Genomic DNA, 27,625 nt, shown 5'->3' on the forward strand with positions numbered 1-27,625 from the left:
CTATAACTACATTCTTAATTGGACTGGCAAATCGGCAAATTGACAACACCAACTATAAAATATAAACCATTTCATACATCAACTATACAGCAAATCTTGGAGATAATTAAATACCTCGTGCCTTGTTACACTGACCCACTCACGCTTTAAACCTGAACACTATTATACTAAGCGTATTGGCGGTAGAATATATTGTGAGGTATAGATGGTAACTGCTCAGATAAAGTTGCACAAACTGCAAAAAATATAAATCAAAATATACTTTATTCAAGTAGGCTTTTACAAGCACTTTTGAATCGTCATTTACCAGCAGATTTCACAATATATCTATAATAGAATGAATATAAGATTTTTTATGCTATTGCTAGGCGGATAAGCACATGGGCCACCTGATGGTAAGTGGTCACCACCGCCCACAGACAATGGCGCAGTAAGAAACATTAACCATTTATTTCATCACCAATGAGCCTTGGCAACTAAGATGCTACGTCCCTTGTGCCTGTAGTTACACTGGCTCACTCATCCTTCAAACCGGATCATTAAGAACTATTGTTTGGCGGTAAAATATCTGATGAGTGGGTGGTACCCAGACTGGCTTTCACAAAGCCCTACTTCCAAGTAAAATATATAAATATAGTATTACGGTTAGTTCCGATCAAATGGAATTTTTCCCAAAATCTTCATACTATTGACTTTTCAATCCGGAAGTGAGATGGCGTCACCTTCATCCGACCGAGACCGGAAACGTCAAACTTTACATCGGCTTCCTGTTATTGAATTTCAAACTAGTTTCACGTTACGGATTCACTTCATTTTCCAATTTTAAAACGGGAAAGTAGTTTTTGCGGCTTTTACGAATAAATTGGAATATTATGCAGCGATGTTTTGTGAACGAGATTTATTTAAGAAATATATTAAAGTTTATGTTTTGCTCAATCTGAGTAAATGGCCAAGCAGCATACCCATTATATATGAATTTATTCTCAAGACAGATTCACTTACATGAAACGCCTTAAAGATGCTTAGTTAACAGATACAATAAAATCACTGTGTGTATTTTAATCGCTACAAAAGTGGGTATTCTCTAAAATATATTTTGAGAGTTGCGAATTGAACCCGTTAACTGAGCTCACATTTTTATATAAGATAATCTATATACATATAATAGAATTGGAGTGTCTGTATGTAATATTACAAAAGAACTTTTTTACTCAATGTATACACGGTACATATATTGTCTATTTTTTTCGACTAATCTCTGGAACGAAATTTCGTCAGTACGCAACAATAATTTTTTTTGAAATTGAAACTCCCCTAAAAATATAAGAAATATAATTAGTCAACCTTTCCAAATAGGAAAATTAACTACGTTCTCACGTTCTATCGCTTATGAAAATGAATGAAAATATATTGTTAGAATCAGAAGTGGAAATCACTTTAAAAAAACAACAATCGTTTTTCTAATACAGTTTAATTATTTTAACAATTTACACAATTAGCTTTAGACTGATTGTGTAAATTTTCCCTGCCTCGCACAACTACTTTGTGGAACCAGCTTTCGGCGGTTTTTCCGAACCGATACGACATGGGAACCTTCAAGAAAAGAGCGTACACCTTTCTTAAAGGCCGGCAACGCACCTGCAAGCCCCCTGGTGTTGCAGATGTCCATGGGCGGTGGTAGTCACTTTCCATCAGCTCACCTGATGGAAAGTGACTACCACCGCCCATGGACGCCCCTCCAGCTCGTTTGCCACCTATATCATAAAAAAGACCTAAGAAATAGAACATCAATTACACATAAATAAAATTTTAACAAAAAGAAAAACCGACTTCAAACAAAACACTATTTTAAAACAAATGAATATGCACGAAAAAGTAATAAAAATAATTGCGTATTCAACATATTTTTTAGAGTCTTCTTAAGTTAAATGAAATGAAAATAATTAGACTACTTAAAAGTCGATTAACGATTATATCATGTAGTTATAGTTATTGATATATTTGGAGCCGGTGTCAGCCACGGTGCCCTTGCCCCAACAATCAAAAGAAAGAAGCGATACGAGCCCCTTGATTGATCCAGTATATTATTGTGTAAAAGGTAATTTGTAAAAAACATATTTGTTAAAGTATTCTCGTATTGTTTTTTTGATAGATATACTGTAGGGTTTTATTGGCTGACACCGACTCCAAATATAACAATAATTATAACTACATGATATAATCGTTAATCGACTTTTAAGTAGTCTAATTATTTTCATTTCATTTAACTTAAGAAGACTCTAAAAAATATGTTGAATACGCAATTATTTTTATTACTTTTTCGTGCATATTCATTTGTTTTAAAATAGTGTTTTGTTTGAAGTCGGTTTTTCTTTTTGTTAAAATTTTATTTATTTTTTGATTTTAAGTGAAGCTAATGTTGACTAACTAATTTTTTTTAATATGGATAGATTAAGCGTTCCGTTTATATGAGTCAGAAACTACTTCGAGGACAATTTCAAAGGAAACTTGCGAATAAAGCAAAAATAGACTTTCGAAAATGCGGATTTAATACGTCACGCGGCGTAAACTACAAGGATCCCTCGAAAGAGCTGTAATCGAACTCAGCAAAAAATCTTTGAAAAAGACCAACTATATTTCGTACATCATATGACATCACATCACATACACAAAATTTGATTAGATAGTAAGAAATTCTGCCCCATATCGCACCCTAACTGCGAGCCGTATAGGAGTTCCATCACTACATAGTATAAAACAAAGTCGCTTTCTCTGTCCCTATATCTTTAAATCTACGCAACGGATTTTGATGCGGTTTTTTTTTAAGAGATAGTGTGATTCAAGGGGAAGGTTTGTGTATATAATACATGAACAATATAGTAAAGAAACAGTGATAATTTTAGAAGTTTGCGATGTGATGTCGTATATAAACAAATTCTGTAGTATATTTAGTATCAGTATTGCACCCGTGCGAAGCCGGGGTGGGTAGCTAGTTGATTATAATATTCGACTATGATAATTATATAAACATAACCACATTACGGAAGGTGACTCAAATATCCAAATAACTTATAAATAAAAGATTCGACCGAGTATCGCTAACGTGCTCCTCAGAATTGTTCCGTTCCCTTCCGTTCCGTTACTTTGTCATGGATCCTGTGCTCAGAAACTTACCAAACTTTCACCAAATTACCCTTGTAGTATATATTTTATAATAAAAAAAGAATTATCAAAATTGGTTAATGCGATTTTCAGTTATTCACCTATTTGTCGCGTATATACATAATGCAAATTTAAGACTTATGTCGTTTTCACATGGATACCTTTCAAACAAAAAAAAATTATCAAAATCGGTCCACCCAGTGAAAAGTTATGAGGTAACAAACATAAAAAAAAAAAAAAAAAAAAAAAAAAAAAAATACAGACGAATTGATAACCTCCTCCTTTTGGAAGTCGGTTGAAAATCAAAATTAAACAATAAGATATAACATAACCATTACTTATTTTAATAACTAACGTTTATCACTTCATATACGTATATAGCCCTCGTTTGTGAAGATACCCTTTTCCTGTTACAATATATTAAAACATTTTTAATAACCCTTCAAAGGTTTTAGAATTGATAACAGAGTTCCTCGTTTCCCACTCATTATTCAAACGTTAGAACCCTGTCACATTAACTTTATAATTGTATCATAGTTATGAAACGTATTTTAACCAAATTTTCATACAGCTGGCTGTGCATGAAAATTTCGGAACTGTGACCTAATTAGCGAGAAATAATCATGCCGTAATCAACGCTTTGGCTATTGTCGCATCTAGTTTTACATAGATGTTGAGAAACTAGATGTGCCTTTTATTTTGTTAACTTGCTATTTCTCTTTTTACTGTTTAGGCATATGACTACACTCCACTTGATGTTGATTGGAGTATGACACATCTTGTCGAAGACCTCGAGTTTTCGTAAGGCTGTTTCGATACAATTCCTTAGATGAAGGTCGTTAGTACCCAGGATGGAAAAGTTTTCTTCTTATCACCAACGTAGTGCTACGTAGAACAAGAAGGTGAAAAATGTGACGTTTTTGAAGTGCAAGCGTTTTATTCGCATTAAACTCGACAAGATTATCGGAGCTGTATTTGGAAATGAGTTCTAATATCCTACCTAGTTCAACAACAAGATCCCTCTGCTTCTCGCTAGTTTCTCTCACCAGGATTTTGCGCCTCTTTTGTAATCTCAGTGCACAATGTAACAAACACTCTAACTAACCTAGCGTCAAAATTTTCACAATTTACTTTCTTATTGAATTGTAATCCGATCGGATTTATCTGAAATCTGTTGAAAGATATTTGCAATTCGAGAAAATTAAATGACACTACTTACTATGATCACCTCTTCTTAATACACGTACGTTTCCCATTGACGTTCCACATTCAATAATTGTTCGTAACATATAACATCCATCGTATGAGATACAACATTAAGACCACCGATTAATCGCTGTGAACCATCGATACCCTGTATGAAGGAGACTTCACTTCTGGCTAACGCTTCGAACAGTAAAAAAATAGTAAAGTAACAGCCTGTAAATTTCCCACTGCTGAGATAAGGCCTCCTCTTCCATTAAGGAGAGGGTTTGGAACATATTCCACCACGCTGTTCTAATGAGGGTAGGTGGAATGTACATGTGGCACAATTTCGATGAGATTAGACACATGCAGGACACATTTCCTCACGATGTTTTCCTTCACCGCCGAGCTCGAGATGATTTATAACATAAATTAAGCACATATATATAGTGGTGCTTGCCTGGGTTTGAACCTGGGCCTTCTCAGCTCTCTCTCTCTCTCTCTCAGCTCGAACAGACACTAGGCTAATTTGTTCAGAGAATAAATTTAATCTCTTTACTTCTTGTGATTAATAAATAGTTTAAGCATTAGAACGTTTTATTTGCGCCTCTTAGGTTCTGTATTTGTAACAAGTACGCGTATAATTTTCGTAAACAACGCACAACCGATCCAGTGATAACTATATCGTGTATTTCATTGTTAATTTCAATACTATCTCAGTATCGCAGCTGCACTTAATAAATAATAGCAATTCCCAAATACAGGTCACATTTGTGCACTAAATTTATTTGTTTATTGTTTTGTACATTGTAGGTGTGAAGATAGCGGAAATAACTGTTGAATTTATGCCGTCTATTGTACAGAAATGAAAATTGTATATTAATTTGGTCTATGTTTGAGATTACTGTGATGTTTGTGGTGGTTTATTTTGAAAAGATATATACATTCGTTTGACAAAAATTGAAGATTACTGATGTTTTGGTTAGCAATAAACGAGAGCTTCCTTTGGAGACATCTTTCAACGAAGTTGCTATCGCTTTATACTATGTATTAAACTACAGATACAATAAAATAAACAATATTTGAGAATAGTTAAATGACAATAAGAAATTTGTTGTTAAGACACCGTGTGAATATAAAAGATTACAATAATTAAATTTACTTTTTTTTTATCAAACCGAAACAAAAAGAAAGAAAAAAATATAAAAGTAGTACGCTCTTTTCTTGAAAGTTCCCAAGTTGTACCAGAAAAATCGCCGGTGAAAGCTGGTTCCACAGAGCGGTTGTGCGAGGCAGAAAATCTCTTAAAAATGGCGCTGTTGTGGATTTTCGGACATCTAACTTAGCATTTACTTTAAATAACAAATAAAAATATTGGTTAATATGAAATTATGTAAGAGATTTTACTAGATTTTACTTTAGAATCGAAAACCGTTCCTCTTGAAATGTATCGACTCTGCGAAGTCAAAAATTTGGTGTTTAAAGTTTATCTTTACTTCACGAGATACAATGATTGATCGATTCGTAATGCTTGCTTTGAATGCTTTAAAATGTTATCATAATCGTTATTTTATTATGATACAGCATAACAGTAGTACGACACAACTTAGCTGTAACGTCGGCAAAATTCGTAAAACCGATCACATCCGAATTAAGTACGCTATCCCAAATTAACGATATTTATTTCTTATATGAATATGATCTTTACACAAACTTAATAACTTGTAATATCATATGAACTAATATATTCGTCAATTTGATACGTCGATTTATATGCACTTGCTTTCTCGAGTTTATTTGACGCGGGAATCTATAGCGACGAATAGCGTCGAATGGCACGATAGGGAACTATTTCTATTTGTTGTAAAAGTCGGCAGTAATCGGTTTTATTGAATTTGCCGATGCCACATTTAAGTTGTGTCGTACTATACATAATTGTAACAAGGATACATCTGTATTGATCTTGTTGCAAGTACTGCATGAACACTTTAAATATGTAAGTAACTGTCTGTGTGTCACTCTTTCACGACCAGACCGCTGAACCGAATTTGATGAAATTTTGTTTGATAAAAGTTGAAATCCAAGAAAGGAATATCAAATTTTTCTTTAACTTCTGTACACACCCTACTGACTACTCTCCTACACTATTCTGGGTTGGCTGGCAGAAAATGCTGTTATAGCGTTAAGTCCGCCCTTTGTACATGTTTTATTTGTGCAATAAAGAATAATAAAAAAAAAGGGCATAGGCTACTTTTTTGCCTAACACATGACAACCAATACCCTAAAACGCGACCGAAACCGCGGCAACTACTATTTGTAAATAATTTTCTTTATAATCCATTATCCTTCAATATTGTATAATATTATCTTTACATAGCGTTTTTAATCATTTTAAACGCTGATTTATGTTACAAAGAAACAACCTCGTAAAAAATCCTAAGCAAATTACTTTAATTTACGACCGATGGCCATTTTAATATGGTGTCGTTCTTATCTCGTGTTTTATGGTTGTTGATATATTTTTTCGTCATTTTTAATTTTTGTTAAGTCTATATGTATATAATAGGATATAATTGAGGGTTCTTTATATAATTTTCACTAGCTGTGCCCGCAACTTCGTGCGCATTTAAATTAAACAAAAATATTATTATTCAGCTGATTTTAGTATAACTTATTAATTCCATATTTCGCATATACCTACACAAAATATTTAAAAATTCCTCTATTTCCTAAATGGATAATTTTTTTTAGTAGACTTATTGCAAAATGTATTCATATAAAATTTTTGGTGTAGGTACGATTTTCATCTCGCACGTGAACATGCAATGTATAGGACAACCTATGGGTAAAACACTTAGTTAAATCTATATCAGCTTGTCACAACAAAACTAAAAGTTTTTGTGATATCAAGTCGTTGATGCCACCTGACGTAAAAACAGAGTAGTGACATGAGGGCGCAGTATTTGGATATTTCAGCGTGACTATGTAATTGTTTTATATGTAATTCTAAAATAAAAGTAGCCTAAGTTGCTCCTTATAACATCAGCTATCTGCCAGTGAGTGACCCGTCAAAATCAGTCGAGCCGTTCCAGAGATAAGCCGGCACGATCAGACTGACTGTTAGACAAAGATTGTAAAAGTATCTAGCCTTACAACTTTAGAAGCTTCTAATCCTACAAGATATATCAAAGTAATCTGTAGCGGTTTGTATAGTTTAATGATACAAAGCTATGGATTTTTTATGTATTGTCATTCTGCAGTACATTTAGTATCAGTTTTGCACCCGTGCGAACCCGGGTCGGGTCGCTAGTTTCTTATACATTACCAGCCAAATACGTTTAATGTAATATGAATTTTTAAAATCAATTTGCTCTCTGACCAACCAAAAGCGAGCTTCGAAATTAGGTCATAGGCTTATCAGCGAAGCCTAGGTCTAATATATGTGGCATGTGTTTTGGCGGACCGCCTGAAAACCTTGTGTTTACTGAATGTCCTAGGTATTATATGCTTACATGAATATTCAGTGCAGCTTGACCGGTAACTTGCTTTCCTATCACGGTATTTCGTGCTCTGATTTCTGTTATGAGCTTCATATATAAATGACCCTGATGGGCCAGTGGTTAGAATATGGGCATCAAAACGAGTTCAAATCCTGATAAGCACTATATTCGTGTTCGTGTTCATGTGCTTAACTTTTAGGATTATGTACCTTTAAAGGAAAATTGATACCCGTATTTTTGTCTGTCCATCAAATCAATATTTTCTCAGGAAGCTGATAACAGCAGGAAAATATCGCAATCATTTTGTATAGCCAACAACAAACAACAACAACAACAGCCTACTAAATTCCCACTGCTGGGCTAAATGCCTCCTCTCCCTTTGAGGAGAAGGTTTTGGAACATATTCCACCACGCTGTTTCAATTCGGGTTGGTGGAATACACATGTGGCAGAATTTCTATGAAATTTGTCACATGCAGGTTTCCTCACGATGTTTTCCTTCACCGCTGAGTACGAGATGAATTATAAAAACAAATTAAGCACATGAATCAGCGTTGCTTGCCTGGGTTTGAACCCGCAATCATCGGTTAAGATGCACGCGTTCTAACCACTGGGCCATCTCGACTCTTGTATAGCCGTTTACACCGAATTTCCAAAACATTCACAAAGGGACGAACACATCACCTATACGGTACTTCCTGTTAACCTAAAATTATTTGTATGTTTTTGGCATTTGGCAAAGAGCGCGACTCCGAATCGAACTAGCCCGGTTTTGTCTATAATTCATCTCATGTTACATACAAATTTCCATTCACACAGATAGAAATCTGTATATAACAACCTTATTACGGCATTAAGGGAGTAAAACAGAACGATGCTAAATTTGAACCAATAGAATTGATCGAAATCGCACCTGTCTGTTTTTTATCTTCTTAATTAAGACAAAGGACATTGCTTGTTTTTTTTATCACTTGTACTGCACAAAGTAATCATAGCATCGGGACATAAGACATAACGCCTATCACACATACTGGTGTTTGCATCTGGGCAAAGCCGGGAGCGGAAAGTAGTATATCATAAGGACAACAAAGTAAGACGCAATACACATAAGTTAACTCGTTATCAAAAGCTTAAGTTATAAATTAATATCTAGCCTTAACTTAAAGATAACTCAAACTTCACACATGAGCACGAAATTCCGAATGTAATTAGGGACATTTCGAACATATGGCGAAAATTTATGTAAATATACCCCGACTGTGAATTACAATTTAAATTTGAATAATTATTTACGTAAAAGTAGTTTCGTCTGGAAAGTTTTTATATTTTCAATAATAAACTTCAATTTTATAATTAAATGAAAATTTGATAGAAGAAAAAAAAACAAGTTTATTTTAGTTTATATTTCATCATTAGAACGATACTTTGTATTTATTAAAGTCATTAAATTAATATTTACTTTTTTTTTATTTTCTAAGAATAGACAAAGGAATTTTTGAAAAAGAGAAAAATTTTATAAATTTTCTCAAATTTAATATCATCGATTTTATTTTTTTAATATAAATCGAGTCAAAGATCTCTCGTAAAGGGATCGTTCGAAATATTTCATCAAATATTTGTACAAAATTCATAAAAATGTATTTCATGTGGAATTCATCAAACAAAAACTCTTTATTTGGGTTTCACAACTTTAAAATGAAAAAAGTACGCATCTCCGAATATGCCTTTCAAACGATTGCAAATTTGTTTTCTCCTGAGGCAATATTCAAGTCAGAGAGATGCCATATAAAATGTAACCTTATAAATACTGGGTTAAGGTTTACGATCAAATGGCGAACAATGTACATTTCAATGTAGAATCAACATAACTCATTCCTTGCAGAAACTTGACAAAAGTTGAAATTTTATCGAAATTCGAAATATTTCCTCAACATCGAGAGTCCGGATGATTTAGTGATAAACTTTTGTATATACAATGGGTACGATTCGTTACAAACTTCATACCGTTATGACCCTTGTGTTTATCAATAACAATTTATGAATATTATTTGTGACTATTGATTTTCTTAAAAATATTACCTTAAATTTGGCACTGATTTGAGTTTTGAGCACTCGATATGAACATAGTAAGCAAACATAATATATGGTTATGGGTTTAAACTATGTACAAATAATTTGTATACTTACGATATGTGACAATGTACAGTCGGTGTAAGAAAAGGTTTGTCACCTTGAGGTCTATTTTCGTGTGCAGTACGAGCGATAATCTGCTTTACCGATTGAGAATGACATATTGCGTCACAATGATTTGATGTTTAGATTCAAAGGGTACTAAGAGTTTAAGACTTGATGCAATGAATTTGAAAACTGATTGTACATCGACTTAATTCATAACCAAAACTTAATGTTTTATCCGGTTTGAACCGACCAGTTTTGGTCAAGTATCAGCCAGCAGAGCCTTTATATTTGACAGCTATAAACTAATCAAATCAAATTCTGTTATTAAAAATAGAAGTATTACACTTAGTTATTGATAGTATAATTAAATACGACTCCAGAGTCAGAAAAGAGAATACAAATTGATTACTTATATTCAATTCATGAACATTATTTGAAAAATAATAATCCGTGTATTACACAAGTGTTCTTTCTTTTTTTTATTCGGCAGTAAAATTCCTTATAAATAACAAAATATAAATAAAATTAATTAAAGTCTTTTTTTGTTTAAACTATGTTAATTAAACAGATATAATAATTCCAGCTTCTTATGTTCAATTCACTAACGATATGTTATGAGTTATGTTTGTGTACCATTGCTTACGACTTCGCTCCCCTAACCTAATTCACACATCAAACAGACCTAAATCTCATACGAAATTAATTCCAAACGCCACAATAATACAAAGTGAAACAAAACTACGAAACGCTGACAAATAAGCGCTATGACAGATGTCAACCGGCGTCAGTTTTCCCGCCAATTTAGATAACTGTCATGGCGGATCGTACATGCAATAGTAATATTTATTTTATTGATTTCTCAAATGTTTTTATTAGATTTATTCTATAGGCATAACATTTTACTTTTTTACATAACAGTGATAAATAAATAGATATTATATTTAAAAAAACATACATCTAAAGAATTTACTCCTACAATGTTATTCAAATAGCCTAAATATTTACTGAATGACTTACAATAATTATAATTTTAAGTTAAATATCTCAAAAATGTTTTTCTATAGTAAGAAGACTTCACCGAGATCACTATTTTTCGTGATTCTAGTTCTAAATTAATATATATAAGAGGCGCCTTTTGTTTACGACCAATCTGTCATCACCACTCGATATTGTGTACAAAATGAACTGAAAAATAACTATGAAAAATCCAATCGAATAAACTTATATCCTATCAATCAAAACAAAACACAAACAAATCCATTATTCTGCTTACTTACGGCCCTTGTCACAGTTTCATAAAAAAAAATAAAGGAAGTTGACAGCTACCGCGTGACAGTTTCCCATTTGGCGCGATATTTGACAGATGCGTCATTGAATAGTTTTTTTTTTTTTGTTGTCGATTGTGACTTTCGAATTCATCATATTCTGCCAACTTCGTTCTAAATAAACAACCATTTTCAAATATTGATAAAAACAGTGTTGAATAAATGTTGTTTTAATTTTAAATACTTCCAATTCAATTATGATTTCTATGATAATAATATTTAAGCGTTGTCAGAAGTATTTCATAAATATAATATTATCGTAGTTACCTTAACAATTTATTACTATAGAACATTTTATATAAATGGTTTTTTTTGTTATTATAAATAAATGTTTTTATATAAATAAACTAGCGACCGTCCCGGCTTCGCCCGGGTTCACTACTGATACTAAATATACTAAAGATTTTTTTTTTATTTACGACATCACGTTACAAACTAAAATTATCAGTGTTTCTTTACTTTTTTGCCCATGTATTATATAATAAAACCTTCCTCTGGAATCATTAAAAGTTTAAGCATACCTGAGGATATAGGGACAGAGAAAGCGTCTTTGTTTTATACCATGTAGTGATATGTCACTGTCAGTGGTTCTTTCATAATATAATCGAATCCGAAATCACGTCTTTGCAATTCGATTGTGTAAAGAATCGTCAACCGAATCAATACATCATAATTATTTATTAAAAAATGTAATTCCAGTAAGAAAATTACGTAAAACAAAATCAGAGCAATCAAGTAATGACATTAAGTAGACTCCCCGTGATTGGACGAAAAGGGATGACGTATGGAAAAGTGTTCGAAATTTGAAGTGTTTGAATTTCGAAATAAAAAATACCGTTACAAGGAAAAGCAAGCAATTGACGTTTTGTAAGGTGTTTTTAACCGATTATTAAATAAGGGGGTCTATCAATTCGACTTGTATATATAACATTTTTAGAATTATATTTGAGTATGATAAGTGCATGTTTGTGTGTTTGTCCACGAATTTCTCGAAAACTAAATACATATTGAGATGATCATTTTTAATATATCACTTCAACTTAGGGAACAGTGTAAGTTTCATTAAAATTGGGCTTGTAGCTTCATATATATATATATATATGAAGCATATATATATACTAGCTGTTTCTAATTTTGAAGTTTTTTAAATTTTTTCCTATAAATTATTTTACATTGTATCTCTTATTGAAAATATCAAAAGTAATTGATAGTTGTTTTATATTCATGTATTATATAAAATTAGTTCTTTGTTGTCAACTTTTAACTATAAATGGAGTGAATAGGGTGAGAAAGGGTGAATAGGGTGAACATGAGCGGACTTTATACACCATTACAATTTTATACTAAACGTTGATTATGACTTCAATAATTTATTTGTATAACAATATGGTCAAACCTTATGATGATTATTTACTCAACAACATAATAAATAAACTTTATGAAATACTATAGTCAACAGTACCCTTTATTATTACGCTATATCTTAAGACACATTCTGATACGACATGAAGGAGTTCAAATGCAGGATAAACAGCTATGAACACAATAAATTTATAACACGATAGAGAACAGGTAATATTTAGCTTAATAAACCTATAATTCCTTATATAAGTATGTGGTCATTACAAGGAAATACTCATTTACATATTTTTTTATGGTATAGGTTGGCGGACGAGCATATGGGCCACCTGATGGTAAGTGGTCACCATCGCCCATAGACAATGACGCTGTAAGAAATATTAAGTATTCCTTAAATCGTCAATGCGCCACCAACCTTGGAAACTAAGATGTTATGTCCCTTGTGCCTGTAGTTACACTGGCTCACTCACCCTTCAGACTGGAACACAACAATACCGAGTATTGTTATTTGGCGGTAGAATAACTGATGAGTGGGTGGTACCTACCCAGACGGGCTAGCACAAAGCCCTGCCACCTATTTGTTTTTAACATTCACTTGTTAAAAACAAATCATCATCCTCCTGCCCTTATCCCAATTTTATTTGGGGTCGGCGCAGCGTGTCTTCTCCTTCCATACTTCTCTGTCAGACGTCATCTCACAAGTAACATTCTTTCTAACCATATCGTCTTTCACACAATCCATCCATCGTTTCCTTGGTCGTCCTGTACCTCTATATCCATCCACATCCATGTAATAACAAATAAAGAATTAAAAACCTCACTTTAATAAACAAAACGCTGTACCAACTAAATAGTCTTTCAGCGGAATAAATAAAAAACATCAAGCACTTTGTCTACGCGAGTGTACTTTTCAAAACGAGGAGAATAATGACAAGGCACACTTAAAGCTTTTAAGCTCGTTAGCGAGCGTTTGGTGTTTCAAAAATAAATTAATAAATTGCTAATAAGAAAAAATGAAGTCACTTTGTTTTCATTTAATCATATTACAAACAATTAATAAATTATATTAAAAGCATTTACTTGGTGCAGCTTTGTGCTAGCTGTTTGACAGTGTACCACACATACATATACTTACCATACAAACAAATTCCGCTAAATAATTATACTTAGTATTCTTATATCCCAACCAAACCACTGATGTAGAGGCACGAGTAAGCATCTAAGTTTTATGGTAGCATAAGTCGTAACTTTATAATTACTTTCATAATAATATAACTATTTTTTTAATATTGGAAAGCATCACATACATTACTCTGATCCCAATGTAAATCAGAAGTAACGACGGTACCGCAAACACCCAGACCCAAGACGACATAGAAAACTAATAAGCCCTTCTACATCGACTCGGCCGGGAATCTAACCCGGGACCTGAGTGTGCCGTACCCATGAAAACCGTTGTACACACCACTCGACCACAGAGGTCGTCAAAATTTGATTCAGAATGATCTTAACTTTATTTTTTGTCCACAGTAAAACCTAAATCAGTTGAAGTCAGAACCGGAGATGGGCTGGTGTTATCTGAAGGGGCAGTCTTCGGGCCTTTATTGGAGAGGACGAAAGTCAACATCACTTGCTTGGTGGTGGGTGGCAAGCCCCAGCCGAAGATCACGTGGTACTTCAACGGAAAAGAGAAATTAGACGGTAAGTCGAAACCATCACTATTACTAGTTATTATGCGCGATAACCTCCTAAACTACTGAACCGATAATCATGCGATTTTCATTAATAGATAGAGGGATTCATAAGGAAGGTCTAAGTATATAATTTATAAGTTGAAATAGAACGACAATTTTTAAACATGTCGGAAAAATGCAAAAAAAAAGTTATAAATACAAGGTAAAAATATTTAAAAATGTTATGTCCACCCGTGCGAAGCCGGGACAGATCACTAGTGAATAACAAATAAATGAAATCGTTTGATAAATCTCTTATTTAATTTTGTCTCAGTTAGTTGTTTTTTGATGTTTATCTAAAAAAACTTCTACCAGAAGATTCTGTTTTAAACTATTTGTATACAATATTATATCTACTTTCTTATTCGTATATTATAAATAGATAAAGACAAAACAGTTCAGTATATTTCTCTCAGTTATTTTGATTTTGTAAAACCACGTTCAATAAAAGCACACAAAGTTAAGTCAGGCTATCTCACATTTTCAAAACGACAAATAAATAACAAATACAGTTATTGTTTAATGTTACAAATTATATATTTACAAACGAAAGAGAATTATTTATTTTGGTTTAAATTAAGGAGAGCAGTTGGCTAATGGTATTAAGAGGTCGGACCTCACATTCTGATTATTCAAATTTTAATTCCTTCTAGAAAAACGATTTAGAAAAACAGAATGATATAGCTATTTAAGGGCGATTTTTTTTGTGCTATTGGTCACCACCGCCAACAGACAATGGCACCATTTCTTTCATCGCCAATCCGCCACCAACCTTGGGAACTAAGATGTTATGTCCCTTGTGCCTGTAGTTACACTGGCTCACTCACCCTTCAAACTAGAACACAACAATACCAAGTACTGTTTTTTGGCGGTAAAATGTCTGATGAGTGGTTGGTACTTACCCATACGGGTTCGCACAAAGCCCTATCACCAAGTATATGATGATGATTTGTTCTTCCTTCTTTATAGATGTATGTAATCCTTTGTGTGTGGCTTCCTGTGCCATCTGAATAAAAGTGATCTGCTTATATATATCATATATACAAGAAAAAATACCCTTCACCACTTTGAATGGTGGGTGGCTTCACTTAATATAAATAAAAGTTATTTAACTACGATTCAAAAGTGTTTGTAAAAGCCTGCTTGAATAAAGTATATGGGGACTTTTTTGCCGAAATCTTCATAATTCGTTTGACAAATTTTTGCCGACTACTAAATTAATACCGCGCACCAAATTAGCAGATATATAATTAGTTTCATGGATGTGTTTTCATACCTATTCCATTATCTAACTGGGCCGTTGAGGACTTAAATCGAACCGGTTATCTGCCGATAAATTACAAATCGCTGCTAATTCTCCATTCAATAGAGAATTTGATTTGGTTTAGCCTGTTTAGTGGGAGTTTGGCGTACAATCAGGGCATTATCTAGGCACTTGGTCAGAATTTGGTGTTAATTTTTATAATGCACTGACTGAAACTCTGGGCTTTTATATTTGATGTTTTTGTCTTAATACTAATAGTTCCGATATTATTGGAAATTCGTCATAGAATATATCAAATGTGAAAGTAATAGGTACAGATTATAGATACAAAGATATTTTCATTGAATTCGTTTAAGTAACAAATCTTCTGTTTAAAAACTAGCCAAGTACGAGTTGGACTATTGTTTTGTCCCATTAAATAATTATTATATTTGGTATTTTGTTTTTGCTGTTATAGTGACAACAGAAATACATAATTTGTGTAAAATTCAATTGTCTGACTATAGCGGTTTTTGGGATACAGCCTGGTGACAGACAGACGGTCGGAAAGACATCGAAATCTTAGAAATAGGATCACGAGTATGAGTATGAGTATAGCTGTTCTTGAGATACAGCCTAATGATAGATAGAAGGACGGACAGACAGCAAAACCCCAATTTTACCATTTAAGTACGGAACCCTAAAAAATAGAAAAAAGGTTATTTTTTTAAATCCTTTGTATATATTTATTATGAATAGTAACATTTAAAACAACAGAACCGTGCTGAACTGGAGCGTGAAACGAAACGCGATGTGTTTACCGCGGGGACGCGGATTCGATTCCTATTTATTGTATCCGCACCGCCTCTGAATACAAAGTGTTTGTTTATTTCGAACCGGTTTAAAACTTTATTTATTTACTAACGCTTGCACGTAGATTGATTTTTGGTTATATTTTTTATAACTTCGTTTTTAGTTACATTTTAGTTATTTGTGGTTTATTGAATATTTAAAGGATATACTAGACTGACAAGTTTTCTCTGTAACGATGGCAATTGGAAAAATGTATTTGCCCCGTTTGTTTTTACTATCATTCGTCTGTCTGTATATTTGTTCTGTCTTATCGCAGATACGACTGGACCGATTTTGCTGAGACTTTCAGTGGTAAATAACTGATATAATAAGGAGTAACTTAGGTTGCAACGATAACTTATTTTGTTAAATTCAAACGCGAACGAAGTCACTGGCCAAGCTTTTATACAATATGTATTTAAATTTGACTTTAAAGATTATCATTGAAAAAAGAAAATTTCTTTACAATTTTAAAGTCAAATATGCATAAATACGTATACGTAGTAATTAGGTCAACGCTACCAAAACCGCCAGTTCCGATTACTGCTTTTGATGTTTCATTCCCTTCTAAATAACTTTAGAAAGAGTTTCATTGATAAAAAAAAAAGATATAAAAATTGTGTATATTAAATGGTTTGAATACAATTTTTGTAAAGGCAGTAGGAAATGATTCTCTTAAATGCCAATGATTACTGACACTAACCAAAGACTGTAGGTTCTACTAGACTAAATAAATCTTAATTGCCAATAGTAATAGTAAAACAAATCACTATTTATTAAACGATACTCATCTACAGAATTTCAGCTCAAGTAAACCTTAAAGTAACAATAAAGTAACAGCCTGTAAATTTTCCACTGCTGGGATAAGATGCATGTGTTCTAACCACTGCGCCAACTCAGCTCAAAAACCTTAAGTTAGACTAAGTCTTCTTTAAGATAAGCATATCTGTGTGACATTTACAAGCTATTACTAAGTGATTCGAGCGCAAAAAATACCATTAGCTATATTAATGACATTCAATATTGGAAAATCGATTTGAAAAAAATTAACGAGATCTCATTTGTCAAACTTGAAGCGAATATATTAAAACCATGACTACAACGTTATGGTAACGATCAAGATATACGCAAAGCTTACCACCTCATATATGTATGTAAACTGATCTGTCCCGGCTTCACATGGGTAAAATACTGATACTAAATATCTTAGAAAACATGTTTAGAAACCTCTAAAATAATCAGCGTTTCTCTACTATATTGTGCATCGTCACTACACAGTATAAAACAAAGTCGCTTTCTCTTTCCCTATATCCCTATGTATGCTTCAACAACAACAACAACAACAGCCTGTAAATTCCCACTGCTGGCCTTAAGGCCTCCTCTCCCTTTGAGGAGAAGGTTTGGAACATATTCCACCACGCTGTTCCAATGCGGGTTGGTGGAATGTACATGTGGCATAATTTCTATGAAATTTGTCACATGCAGGTTTCCTCGCGATGTCTCCCTTCACCGCTGAGCACGAGATAAATTATAAAAACAAATTAAGCACATGAAACAGCGGTGCTTGCCTAGGTTTGAACCCGCAATCATCGGTTAAGATGCACGCGTTCTAACCACTGAGCCATCTCGACTTTTTTAATGCTTAAATCTTTAAAACTACGCAACTGATTTTGATGCGGTTTTTTTTTTAATAGATATAATGATTGACGAGGAAGGTTCATATGTAGATATGACTGAAAAAGATAAGATTAACAAAACACTACTCATTTTAGAAGTTAAAAAGTACTGTCTTATGTTTTCTTGCGCTTAAGTTGCGTTTCATTTCACCCGTGCGAAGCCGGGGCGGTGTATAATAGATGTAAACCTTCCTCTTGAATCAATCTATATATTTAAATAAAACCCCATATTTTAAATAACCACAACACGCCGAAATCCGTTGCGTAATTTTAAAGATCTAAGCATATAGAGGGAAGTGACTTTGTTTTATACTATGTAACGATGATGACAAATTTGATTAAAATTAGCAACATCTGGGTCTTTAGTTGTATTTCCCTCTAAACTTGTGACAGGCTTGGTTACCAATTTATAATCTAAATAGTTAGGTTTTGACACTTCAATCTAGTAAATTTCAAAGTCAAATACTTCATTTAAATATGCCATAATAACTATAGCACGAGGGACATAACATCTTAGTTGTCAAGGTCAGCGGCTTGTTGGAGATGAAAGGAATGGTTTATATTTTATAATGGGACCACACTCCATGGCTGTGTTAATAGTCATCAGATGCCATTTGCAATATACATACATCATTAAAAAAATCGAGATTAAATAATATCAAATTTAATCATCCACTAAGATGATCAAGAAATCCAAAAGTTACATTTTCATAAACAAATTAGATAGATCTGTTATAAATAAATATTGGACAACATCTCATACATTACTCTGATCCCAATGTGCTAGCTAGCTAAAGCACTTGTGTTAAGGAAAATCAGAAGTAACGACCGTACCACATCCAGACCCAAGGAAACATAGAAAACTAATGAACTTTTCGGAAAGTCGGAAAGCGAACCCGGAACCTCGGAGAGGTGTATCCGTGAAAACCGGTGTACACACTACTCGATCACAGAGGTAATCAAATTTAAATTATTTGCAAAACGTTTATACGAAAATCAACTAATTCAAACATGACGCTTCGTCTATAATCTATATTTAATATTAAATTCGTTCATATATTTTAATTAGTTGAAGATTATCAATTTTTATAGCAAAACTCCTTTGAAGTCTAAATAGCATCGAGTAAAGAAATATTTTAAAACATCACATTGATATTGGAAAAATATTCCTGGATCATGTTTAGTATTCCTCAAACGCGCTTGATGTACAGCATGCCGTCACGATGCATTTCTGATCTTCGGTTTGCTTTTGGATGTCGGTTACTTTGTATGTTAAGAGGAATTCCTTCTTTATTACATGTTGTTAAAAACGTGTCAGGCGAAATCGAAGTGAGAATGTTTCACGTAATACGAGTGAGACTTAAAATAGCAAAGAGTTTTGCAATGATATCCAACGTTTTTGGAATTTAAGGTGATGTTAACGAAGAGTAAGATTTTGGAATTATATTTATAGAGCCGAGATGGCCCAATGGTTAGAACTCGTTAATCTTAACCGATGATTTCGGGTTCAAACCCAGGCAAGCACCACTATATATATGTACTTAATTTGTGTTTATAATTCATCTCATGCTCGGCGGTGAAGGAAAACATCGCGAGGAAACCCACATGTGTCTAGTTTCATTGAAATTCTGCCACATGTGCATTTCACCAACCCGAATTGGAATAGCGTGGTGGAATATGTTCCAAGCCCTCTCCTTAATGGGAGAGGAGGCCATTAGCCCAGCAGTGGGAAATTTGCAGGCTGTTACTTTACTTTTTACTTGATTATAATATTATAAATGTGAAAGTAACTCTGTCTGTTTGTCTGTCGCTGTTTCAAGACGAAACCACTGAACCGAATTTGATGAAATTTGGCATGAATCAAACTTGAACTCTAAGAAAGGAGATATACTGCTTTTTTGCCTATTGGCAAACATGGCAACACCGTAAAATGCGAGCGAAGCCACGGACGACTAATAGTTTTACATAAGGAACCAAAATAACTGGTCATTTGTTAAGTACTTTTTCAATTTTAACTATCCATATAAAAATCTAAATAAACTTTATTCAAGTGGGCTTTTACAAGCACTTTTGAATCATCATTTAACAAATAATTGAACCTACCACCGGTTCGAAAAGTAGATTCTACCGAGAAGAACCGGCAAGCAATTCAGTGGTTACTCTTTTTCAGCATTTAAAAAATACAATCATGTTAGTTAATACAATTATTTAAATTAATATATCCTGCCTGGATGTCAACAGTTATTATATATAATTGGTATATTTTAAGATGCCCCAGAAATTATTGTCTATAACACGTTTTCCAAGGCACTTTTTCTGGATATTTTTGTCTTAAGGAAATATGGGAGTGGGAGTATAAAAAATATGTTCACGCTCAAACTTATACACCACAATACTGTAATCAGTGTTATGGTTTTTGGTACAGCCGAAATTGGTTAAAAAGACAAGATGACCACAAACATCTGGCTAAGGTTACTGATTACAATTGAACATCTGTTTTCAGTGTATTTTTTCTATAACTTTATCATAAACATCTAGTTTGAAGCGATTGATCTGAATACATCAGTTCAAGTGATATTCAGCAACGTAATCCAAGTATTCATGACGGTTTTAACCCTAAACGACCTTATTTGATAGCCTTAATTCCAATGGGGATGTTTAAATATTAATAATAGTCAAATATACAATCAGATCAGATGTCTCAGCTATTGATTGTGACTATATTAATGAAGTTGTCGCTTAACTACTAGAATACATAATATTTGAAAAACATAACTTCATATTACTCGAATAATTTCTATCAATGTCAATTATTATATGACGTTCCCATCATCACGTGAGCCTTGAACAGATCTGGTAATTCTGGTAGTGTGGAATATCAAAATACTTAGTAACAGAAACAGCTTGTAAATTTCCCACTGCTGGGCTAAGGCCTCCTCTCCCATTAAGGAGAGTGTTTGAAATATATTCCTCCACACTGTTCCAATGTGGGTTGGTGGAATGTACATGTGGCAGAACTTCGATGAAATTAGACATGCAGGTTTCCTCACGGTGTATTCCTTCACCGCCATTTATATAGTGGTGCTTGCCTGTGTTTGAACCAGAAATCATCGGCTAAGATGCATGTTGTTGCAACCACTGGGCCATCTCAGCTCATCAAATACTTAAACTATTACCAAAATATGCCCTCACTTTCAATTAATTTTAAAAATTAACTGACCTATTTGAACGAGGCATAATTTTATTTATTTTAATGCTTTATTGCACAATACAAAAGTATTAACAAAAGGCGGGCTTAATGCTACTGCATTCTCTACCAGCCAACCTTAGGATGTACAAGAAAGAATGATATAGGTGTACAAAAAACATAATTATCAGGATAGTAGTTCTCTTGCAACGCATTCACCTCCCAAGAGATCAGCCAAGCAATTTTGATATCTAACCGCTTGTAATACAAATGATCCACTTATTCTTACGATATCTCGAATTACTTCTATGAATATATAAAGGTCTGTCCGTTGGTCGAACGAGATGTCGTTTATTTAATATGATTTTTATCTAGCAACATTTGGCTCTGTACAGAATAATATTGTTTCTATAGAATTTGACGGTGATGGTCACTGAATAGACAATGTTAGTGGTAATCGAAGGTCATCGGATCCTGAGACAACAACAAGAATATTATCACTTGTTTGTTTCTCCAGATTGGCAATAATGGACAATATTTCCAATGTTGAGGTCTGTTACCTCGTAAGTTAATGAGTATACCAGCAAGGTACTCTTTAAAAAATTGTACAGCTATAATAAATAACGAACGACTGTTATAGAAATGTTCTGTATCAAACGCAAACTGCATCACTACATAGTATAAACTACTACTTTCTCTGTCCCTATATGTATGTCAAGCATGTATGTCACCTATGTATATAGGGATATCATTAAAACTACGCAACGGATTTTGATGCGGTGTTTCTTAAAACAAAGTGTGTTTCTAGAGGAAAGTTTTTATATATAACACATGAATTATTGTTGACAAATACTGATAAAATTTTAGAAGTTTCTTATGTGATGTCGTAAATTAATAAAAACTGTAGTATATTTAATATCAGTATTGCACCCGTGGGAAGTCAGGCGGGTCGCTAGTTCAAATTTAATCAAACAAATACATATTGAAAACGTATTACCTAATAAGAATAGTATGACAAAATATTTGGCAAAGGAAGATCTTCGAAATCGTCAAACGCAAATCGTCGGTAATAGCGCATCCATACTAAAAACATCTCACCTGTCTCACGCCAAACAAGAGCTCGTTCAACCATCACTGCCGTTTTTAGCTCCACCGCGCTTTTACCGTCGAAATCTTGAAATTCTTCCGAGAATTTCTATGTATTTGACATGCATTGCCAGAGTTCTCGACGATATATAAAGTGCTCGAATCCTTAAACATTTTTCACTTTACGCTCCTGTTTCGACGAGTTATTTTATTTATGCTTTAAACAAAGATATTGACAGATCGCTCTGCGTTCGCCGAGTGAGAAATCTTCCGTCAAAGTGTTGTATAACGTTCTTCTGTTCACGATCAGAGCGAAGTAAAACAACCTATACATATCTGTGCTATATTTATGAAGCTTGCTTTTCATTTTACCGAGATGGCAGTGGTTAGAATGCATCTTAGCCAATAATTTCGGGTTCAAACCCAAGCAAGCACCATTGAATATTCATGTGCTTAATTTTTGTTTATTCATCTCGTGCTCGGTGGTGACGGAAAACATCGTGAAGCATGAAGAAGCATGAATATAATTTCATAGAAATTTTGCCACATGTGTATCCATCAACTCGCATTGGAGCAGCGTAGATATGCTCCATTCCTTCTCTCTCAAAGAGACTCCCTTAGCTCAGCAGTGGGAAATTTACAGGCTGTTGATGATGATGATGACTTTTTTATTAACCCACTAATTTCTTGTACAACTACACATTCTCATATTTTCGCTAGAAGCAAGTAACCTATTTTCGCTAGTAATGTATCCACACTAAGCGCGTGTTTGTACACCATTTCAACGGCTGCAATTGCAGATCAGCTTTTGAGGTCATTCCTTTCCTGAACTAGATCAGACCCGTTTTTGTTCAAATTCCCGTAGCGTTTTATGTGGAAAACTTCTAAAGTAATATTTTTGTGTGGTTTCTCTATTAACCCAAAATAAGTTATTGTCGAATATAGCACGCTATTGATCCAAAAAATATGAATTTATAATAAATGTGAAACAATCCGTTGTAGTGTATAAGTGTATTAATATTTAGTTAATGAGATATACAGTCAGAGGCAGAAAGCCTTCGTCAGTTTTCAAACTAATTCCTTTATCGAGTCTTTAACTCTTAGTACCTTTTGAATCTTAACATCAAATCATTGCGACGCAATACGTCATTCTCGATCGGTAAAGCAGGTTATCGCTCATAGTGAGCACACAAAAATAGATCTTAAGGTGACGAAACTTTTATTACCCCAACTGTACATAGTATTGTCTCCTCCATGATATGTTTAACGCCTGCGTAATAGCAACACAGACTTATAAAATAAAACAATGTTATTTTTATGAAATAGAATTTAAATTAACATTAATTATACACACAAAGGGTATATTATCATAATTATATTATAAAGAGGTATATTCTTTTTGTTTTATGAGATAGCGTTTATTTTCACAGTGAAAAGATTTCGTAGCGAAAAACTGATTAAATACTAACATTTCTTAAAAATACACTGGCTTTAGTTCTACTTGTATAAATTCCATTCAGATTAATATTTTATAACTAAGATATATATGCTATGGTATGCCTCGACTATTCGTATATGTAAATATTTTTATAAGGAAGGTTAAATATATTATTTACGTTTTAAAGTAGCTCTTAAGCTTAATTATAAACAATTACAAAATTGAAATTAAAATAAACCAGTTAACATTACTTCATTTGATTATTTACTGTTAGATGATTTCTATCATAATTATAGAATTATTTGCACCACACTTTTCTAAGTGTGGCACTTAGTGTGGTAGCTTTAATACAACTCTGAAAACTGGTTTAAAAGTCTGATTCAAAAGTGCTTGTAAAAACCTATATTAAATAAACTATATTATGATTTCGATTTTTATTCAAAAATTGTATTAGTTAACTTTCGCTTGAAGGGACCCAACAATCATAATTAATATCATACTTAATAAGAATCAGAATAATTTCACCCCATGGAAGAATTTCATCCATATTGCATGACTCACCTAACTTGACAGGAATTATAATCACAATGATATCATCATGTGCAAAATCGAAATCAAAGCCAAAGTCTTAAAAATTTTACTTGACAATTTTTTACTGTTAGAAAAACTTAAACTGGATTGGAATTCACGACCCCCAGTTCACCACGTACCACTGTACCATATCTGTCCTAATCAAATTGTTCTCGAATAATCTTTAACGAGCAGAACAGTTTAAAAACTTTCCAAATTTATACGAGGTGTTATCTGACATGCAGATTTTGCAAACTTTGAACGTCAAAGCCGTTTGATGAAAGTTTCGTTATTGAGAGAGTTGTGAATAATCATTACATTTATATCGCTTTCATGTATATAAGGATAAAAAGTGCCGAATTAACATAGGGTTATATTCTCGTTGGACTTTTAGAATTAAACTTAATACATAATTTACTTGGTGGTAGGGCTTTGTGCAAGCCCGTCTGGGTAGGTACCACCCACTCACTAGTTATTCTACCGCCAAATAACAGTACTCAGTATTGTTGTGTTCCGGTTTGAAGGGTGAGTGTAACTACAGGCACAAGGAACATAACATCTTAGTTCCCAAGGTTGGTGGCACATTGACGATGTAAGGAATACTTAAAATTTTTTACAGCGTCATTGTCTATGGGTGATGGTGACCACATACCATCAGGTGGCCCATATGCTCGTCCTTCAACATATACCGTAAAAAAAAACTTAAAGCGTCTAAATATTCGTGATAATTTGTGCAGGCTGTGTACGCAAAACCTGGTTAGAACTCAGAAGATCTTCTCTGAGATTTGAAGATTACGACAATTGTATTATGTTGTAATATTTTGTTGGACTATAAATAAATAGGGTATATAAAAATCTTTATTATGTATCAAAATTTATAGTGATCTGATAGGGTTTACATAGGAAAAATTTTGTCGACCGATATACCTCATACATTTTATTTAAAACAAAGATATTTGGCTGCTCCACAAAACATTTGAGGGCCTTAAATTCATTATTACCAATAAGAATAAGTCGATTCAACACATGATCGATTAAAATCAATTTACGTGTAAAATTATAAATTCAAATCCAGACTACACTTGAAATATATCGAATGTCGAATAGGAAAATCTTTAAACTCATCTCCCGTATCTAAATAAAACGTCCGAATGGAACAATCCAGAAAAAAATTCTATCTGAACTGCAATATCGAATATCAGGGAAACCTAGTCGCTGTTGGATCGAATATTTTCTGCGCAGTTTACTCAACGAAAAAAAGGCGAAAAAAAAAAATTGAGGGCAAACCATGAAAGGTAACGAAATTCAAACATGGGGAGTTTATTGAAAACTACAGCATGAAAATTTGAATGTGGCAGTTTAAGCCGTTTTTCTAAAGTGTGTTCTTGTAAACGTGAACCTATATACCTTTAAAGAAAAATATCTCGTCTGTGCTTTTGAGGGGCGAGGATTTTCTTCCTCAGGAGTCAATTGTCAAAAATCAGGTCATTCTTACCATAAAAAATGTATTGTCATCGGAACGAAACCAACATACGAAATTCGGAACGGAAACTTCGAGGGATAAAGGGAAGTGGTTTACTTTAGCTGGCAACATTTGACCTAAACAAACTAACGTTGCAAGTTAAATAAAACCTTGTAAAAATGGAGGTAGAAACTTTGTTACACTTATTTTGATCACGATAAATCATTATTTTTTTACTAACTAATTATAATTAAAGAATCTGAGATGATAATGATCTACACAACTACTTCACGCTTAGCTTTAGGGCTGTGTGCAAGGCTTTTTGCGTTGGTACCACCTATTTATCAAATATTCTTCTGGCCATCAGCAATTCAGGTAGGAACTGTGTTCAGGTTTAAAGGATGAATTATTCAAATTACACACACATAAGATATCCCATCTTACTTCTCATGATGAGTGGCGCATTTGCTAAACCAGAAATGGTTAATATTCCTTACAGCGCCCATATAAATGGGCGGTGGTGACCATCATCTCTATCACCCTATTTTTGTCCACTGTTGGACATAAGCCTCTCCATATTCACGCCACTGGTCTTTCTCCGGCTAACTCGCATCCAGCTCCTGCCTGCCTTCTTGAGACGTTTTTGGTGACCATCAGATGGGGTAAATGCCCATCCGCCTATAGCATATCTCTAAACGGGAACCAAGCCTTTACTAACAATCCCACTCTTGAAGTTACACAAATTGGCAACAAATATGGAAAAGATTACATCTGATCTTTTTGAAATGAAGAGACTTCGGTACCGAACATCCTAAAAGTTACTCAATGTATTTCATGGAAAAGGTTTTTATATGATTTAGTTCAATGAAACTTTCCGGTACGCAGCACACGTATATAACAAGATACAAACGCATATGACATATCCATTTCTATAATAAAATTCCACAGACATTTTTAACTTTGCCGTTTCGTAAATTCAAATCGTTTGTAAAAAACACATTGGTAGAAAAAGCATATTATTCGAAACTAGATTTTATAGATGATAAAAAAGCGTGGAGTTAATACCTATTGACTTCCAAGCGAATATATTAATTTAAATAATTGTATTTAACTAACATGATTTTTTATTTTTTAATTGTTAAAAAGAGTAACTACTGAGTTTCTTGCCGATTCTTCTACTTTCCGAACCGGTGGTAGCTTCACCTAATTGTAAAATGACGATTCAAAAGTGCTTATAAAAGCCTACTTGAATAAATTTTATTTTGATTTTAATTTTTTTTACTATAATATACCTATGTTTCTGTAGTTAATGTCATATGGCATATCTGACGGATAGGATTTTTCTTTTCGTCCACCTTAAAGGTTATTTACCACACGCATAAAGTCTAATCAAAACAAAGATTTAAACAATAAGAAAAATCACTTTACGATTTTACTTTGTTAAACTTGCCTCATCCAAAAACGCTTCCTCTGTGAAGAGCGTTGGAGTGGTAGCTTGTAGAGAATTCCTTTAAGCCTGTACCGTTGGCATAAAGGTTGAACCTATCTATCATGTAAATATAGGGGAAAATTGTAAAAGAGGAAGCTGTAGAGGACGAGAAGGATGCCTCTTTCATTATATTAAAGGCCTACATAAAGATAGTATGAAGACTATTATGGATATATGTTAC

General features: G+C 33.4%; 1 protein-coding gene across 1 annotated transcript in view; it reads left to right on the forward strand.

Annotated features, from left to right (window-relative positions):
• The window catches only part of LOC124540759 (hemicentin-1), a 476,965-nt gene that overhangs the window by 380,758 nt on the left and 68,582 nt on the right, over window positions 1–27,625 (forward strand). The window contains exon 5 of the mRNA XM_047118466.1: window positions 14,239–14,409. Within this exon, the coding sequence (XP_046974422.1) occupies window positions 14,239–14,409 (171 nt within the window). The remainder of the gene's footprint in view (window positions 1–14,238; window positions 14,410–27,625) is intronic.

Source organism: Vanessa cardui, chromosome 26, assembly GCF_905220365.1.
Source record: "Vanessa cardui chromosome 26, ilVanCard2.1, whole genome shotgun sequence".
NCBI lineage: Eukaryota > Metazoa > Arthropoda > Insecta > Lepidoptera > Nymphalidae > Vanessa > Vanessa cardui.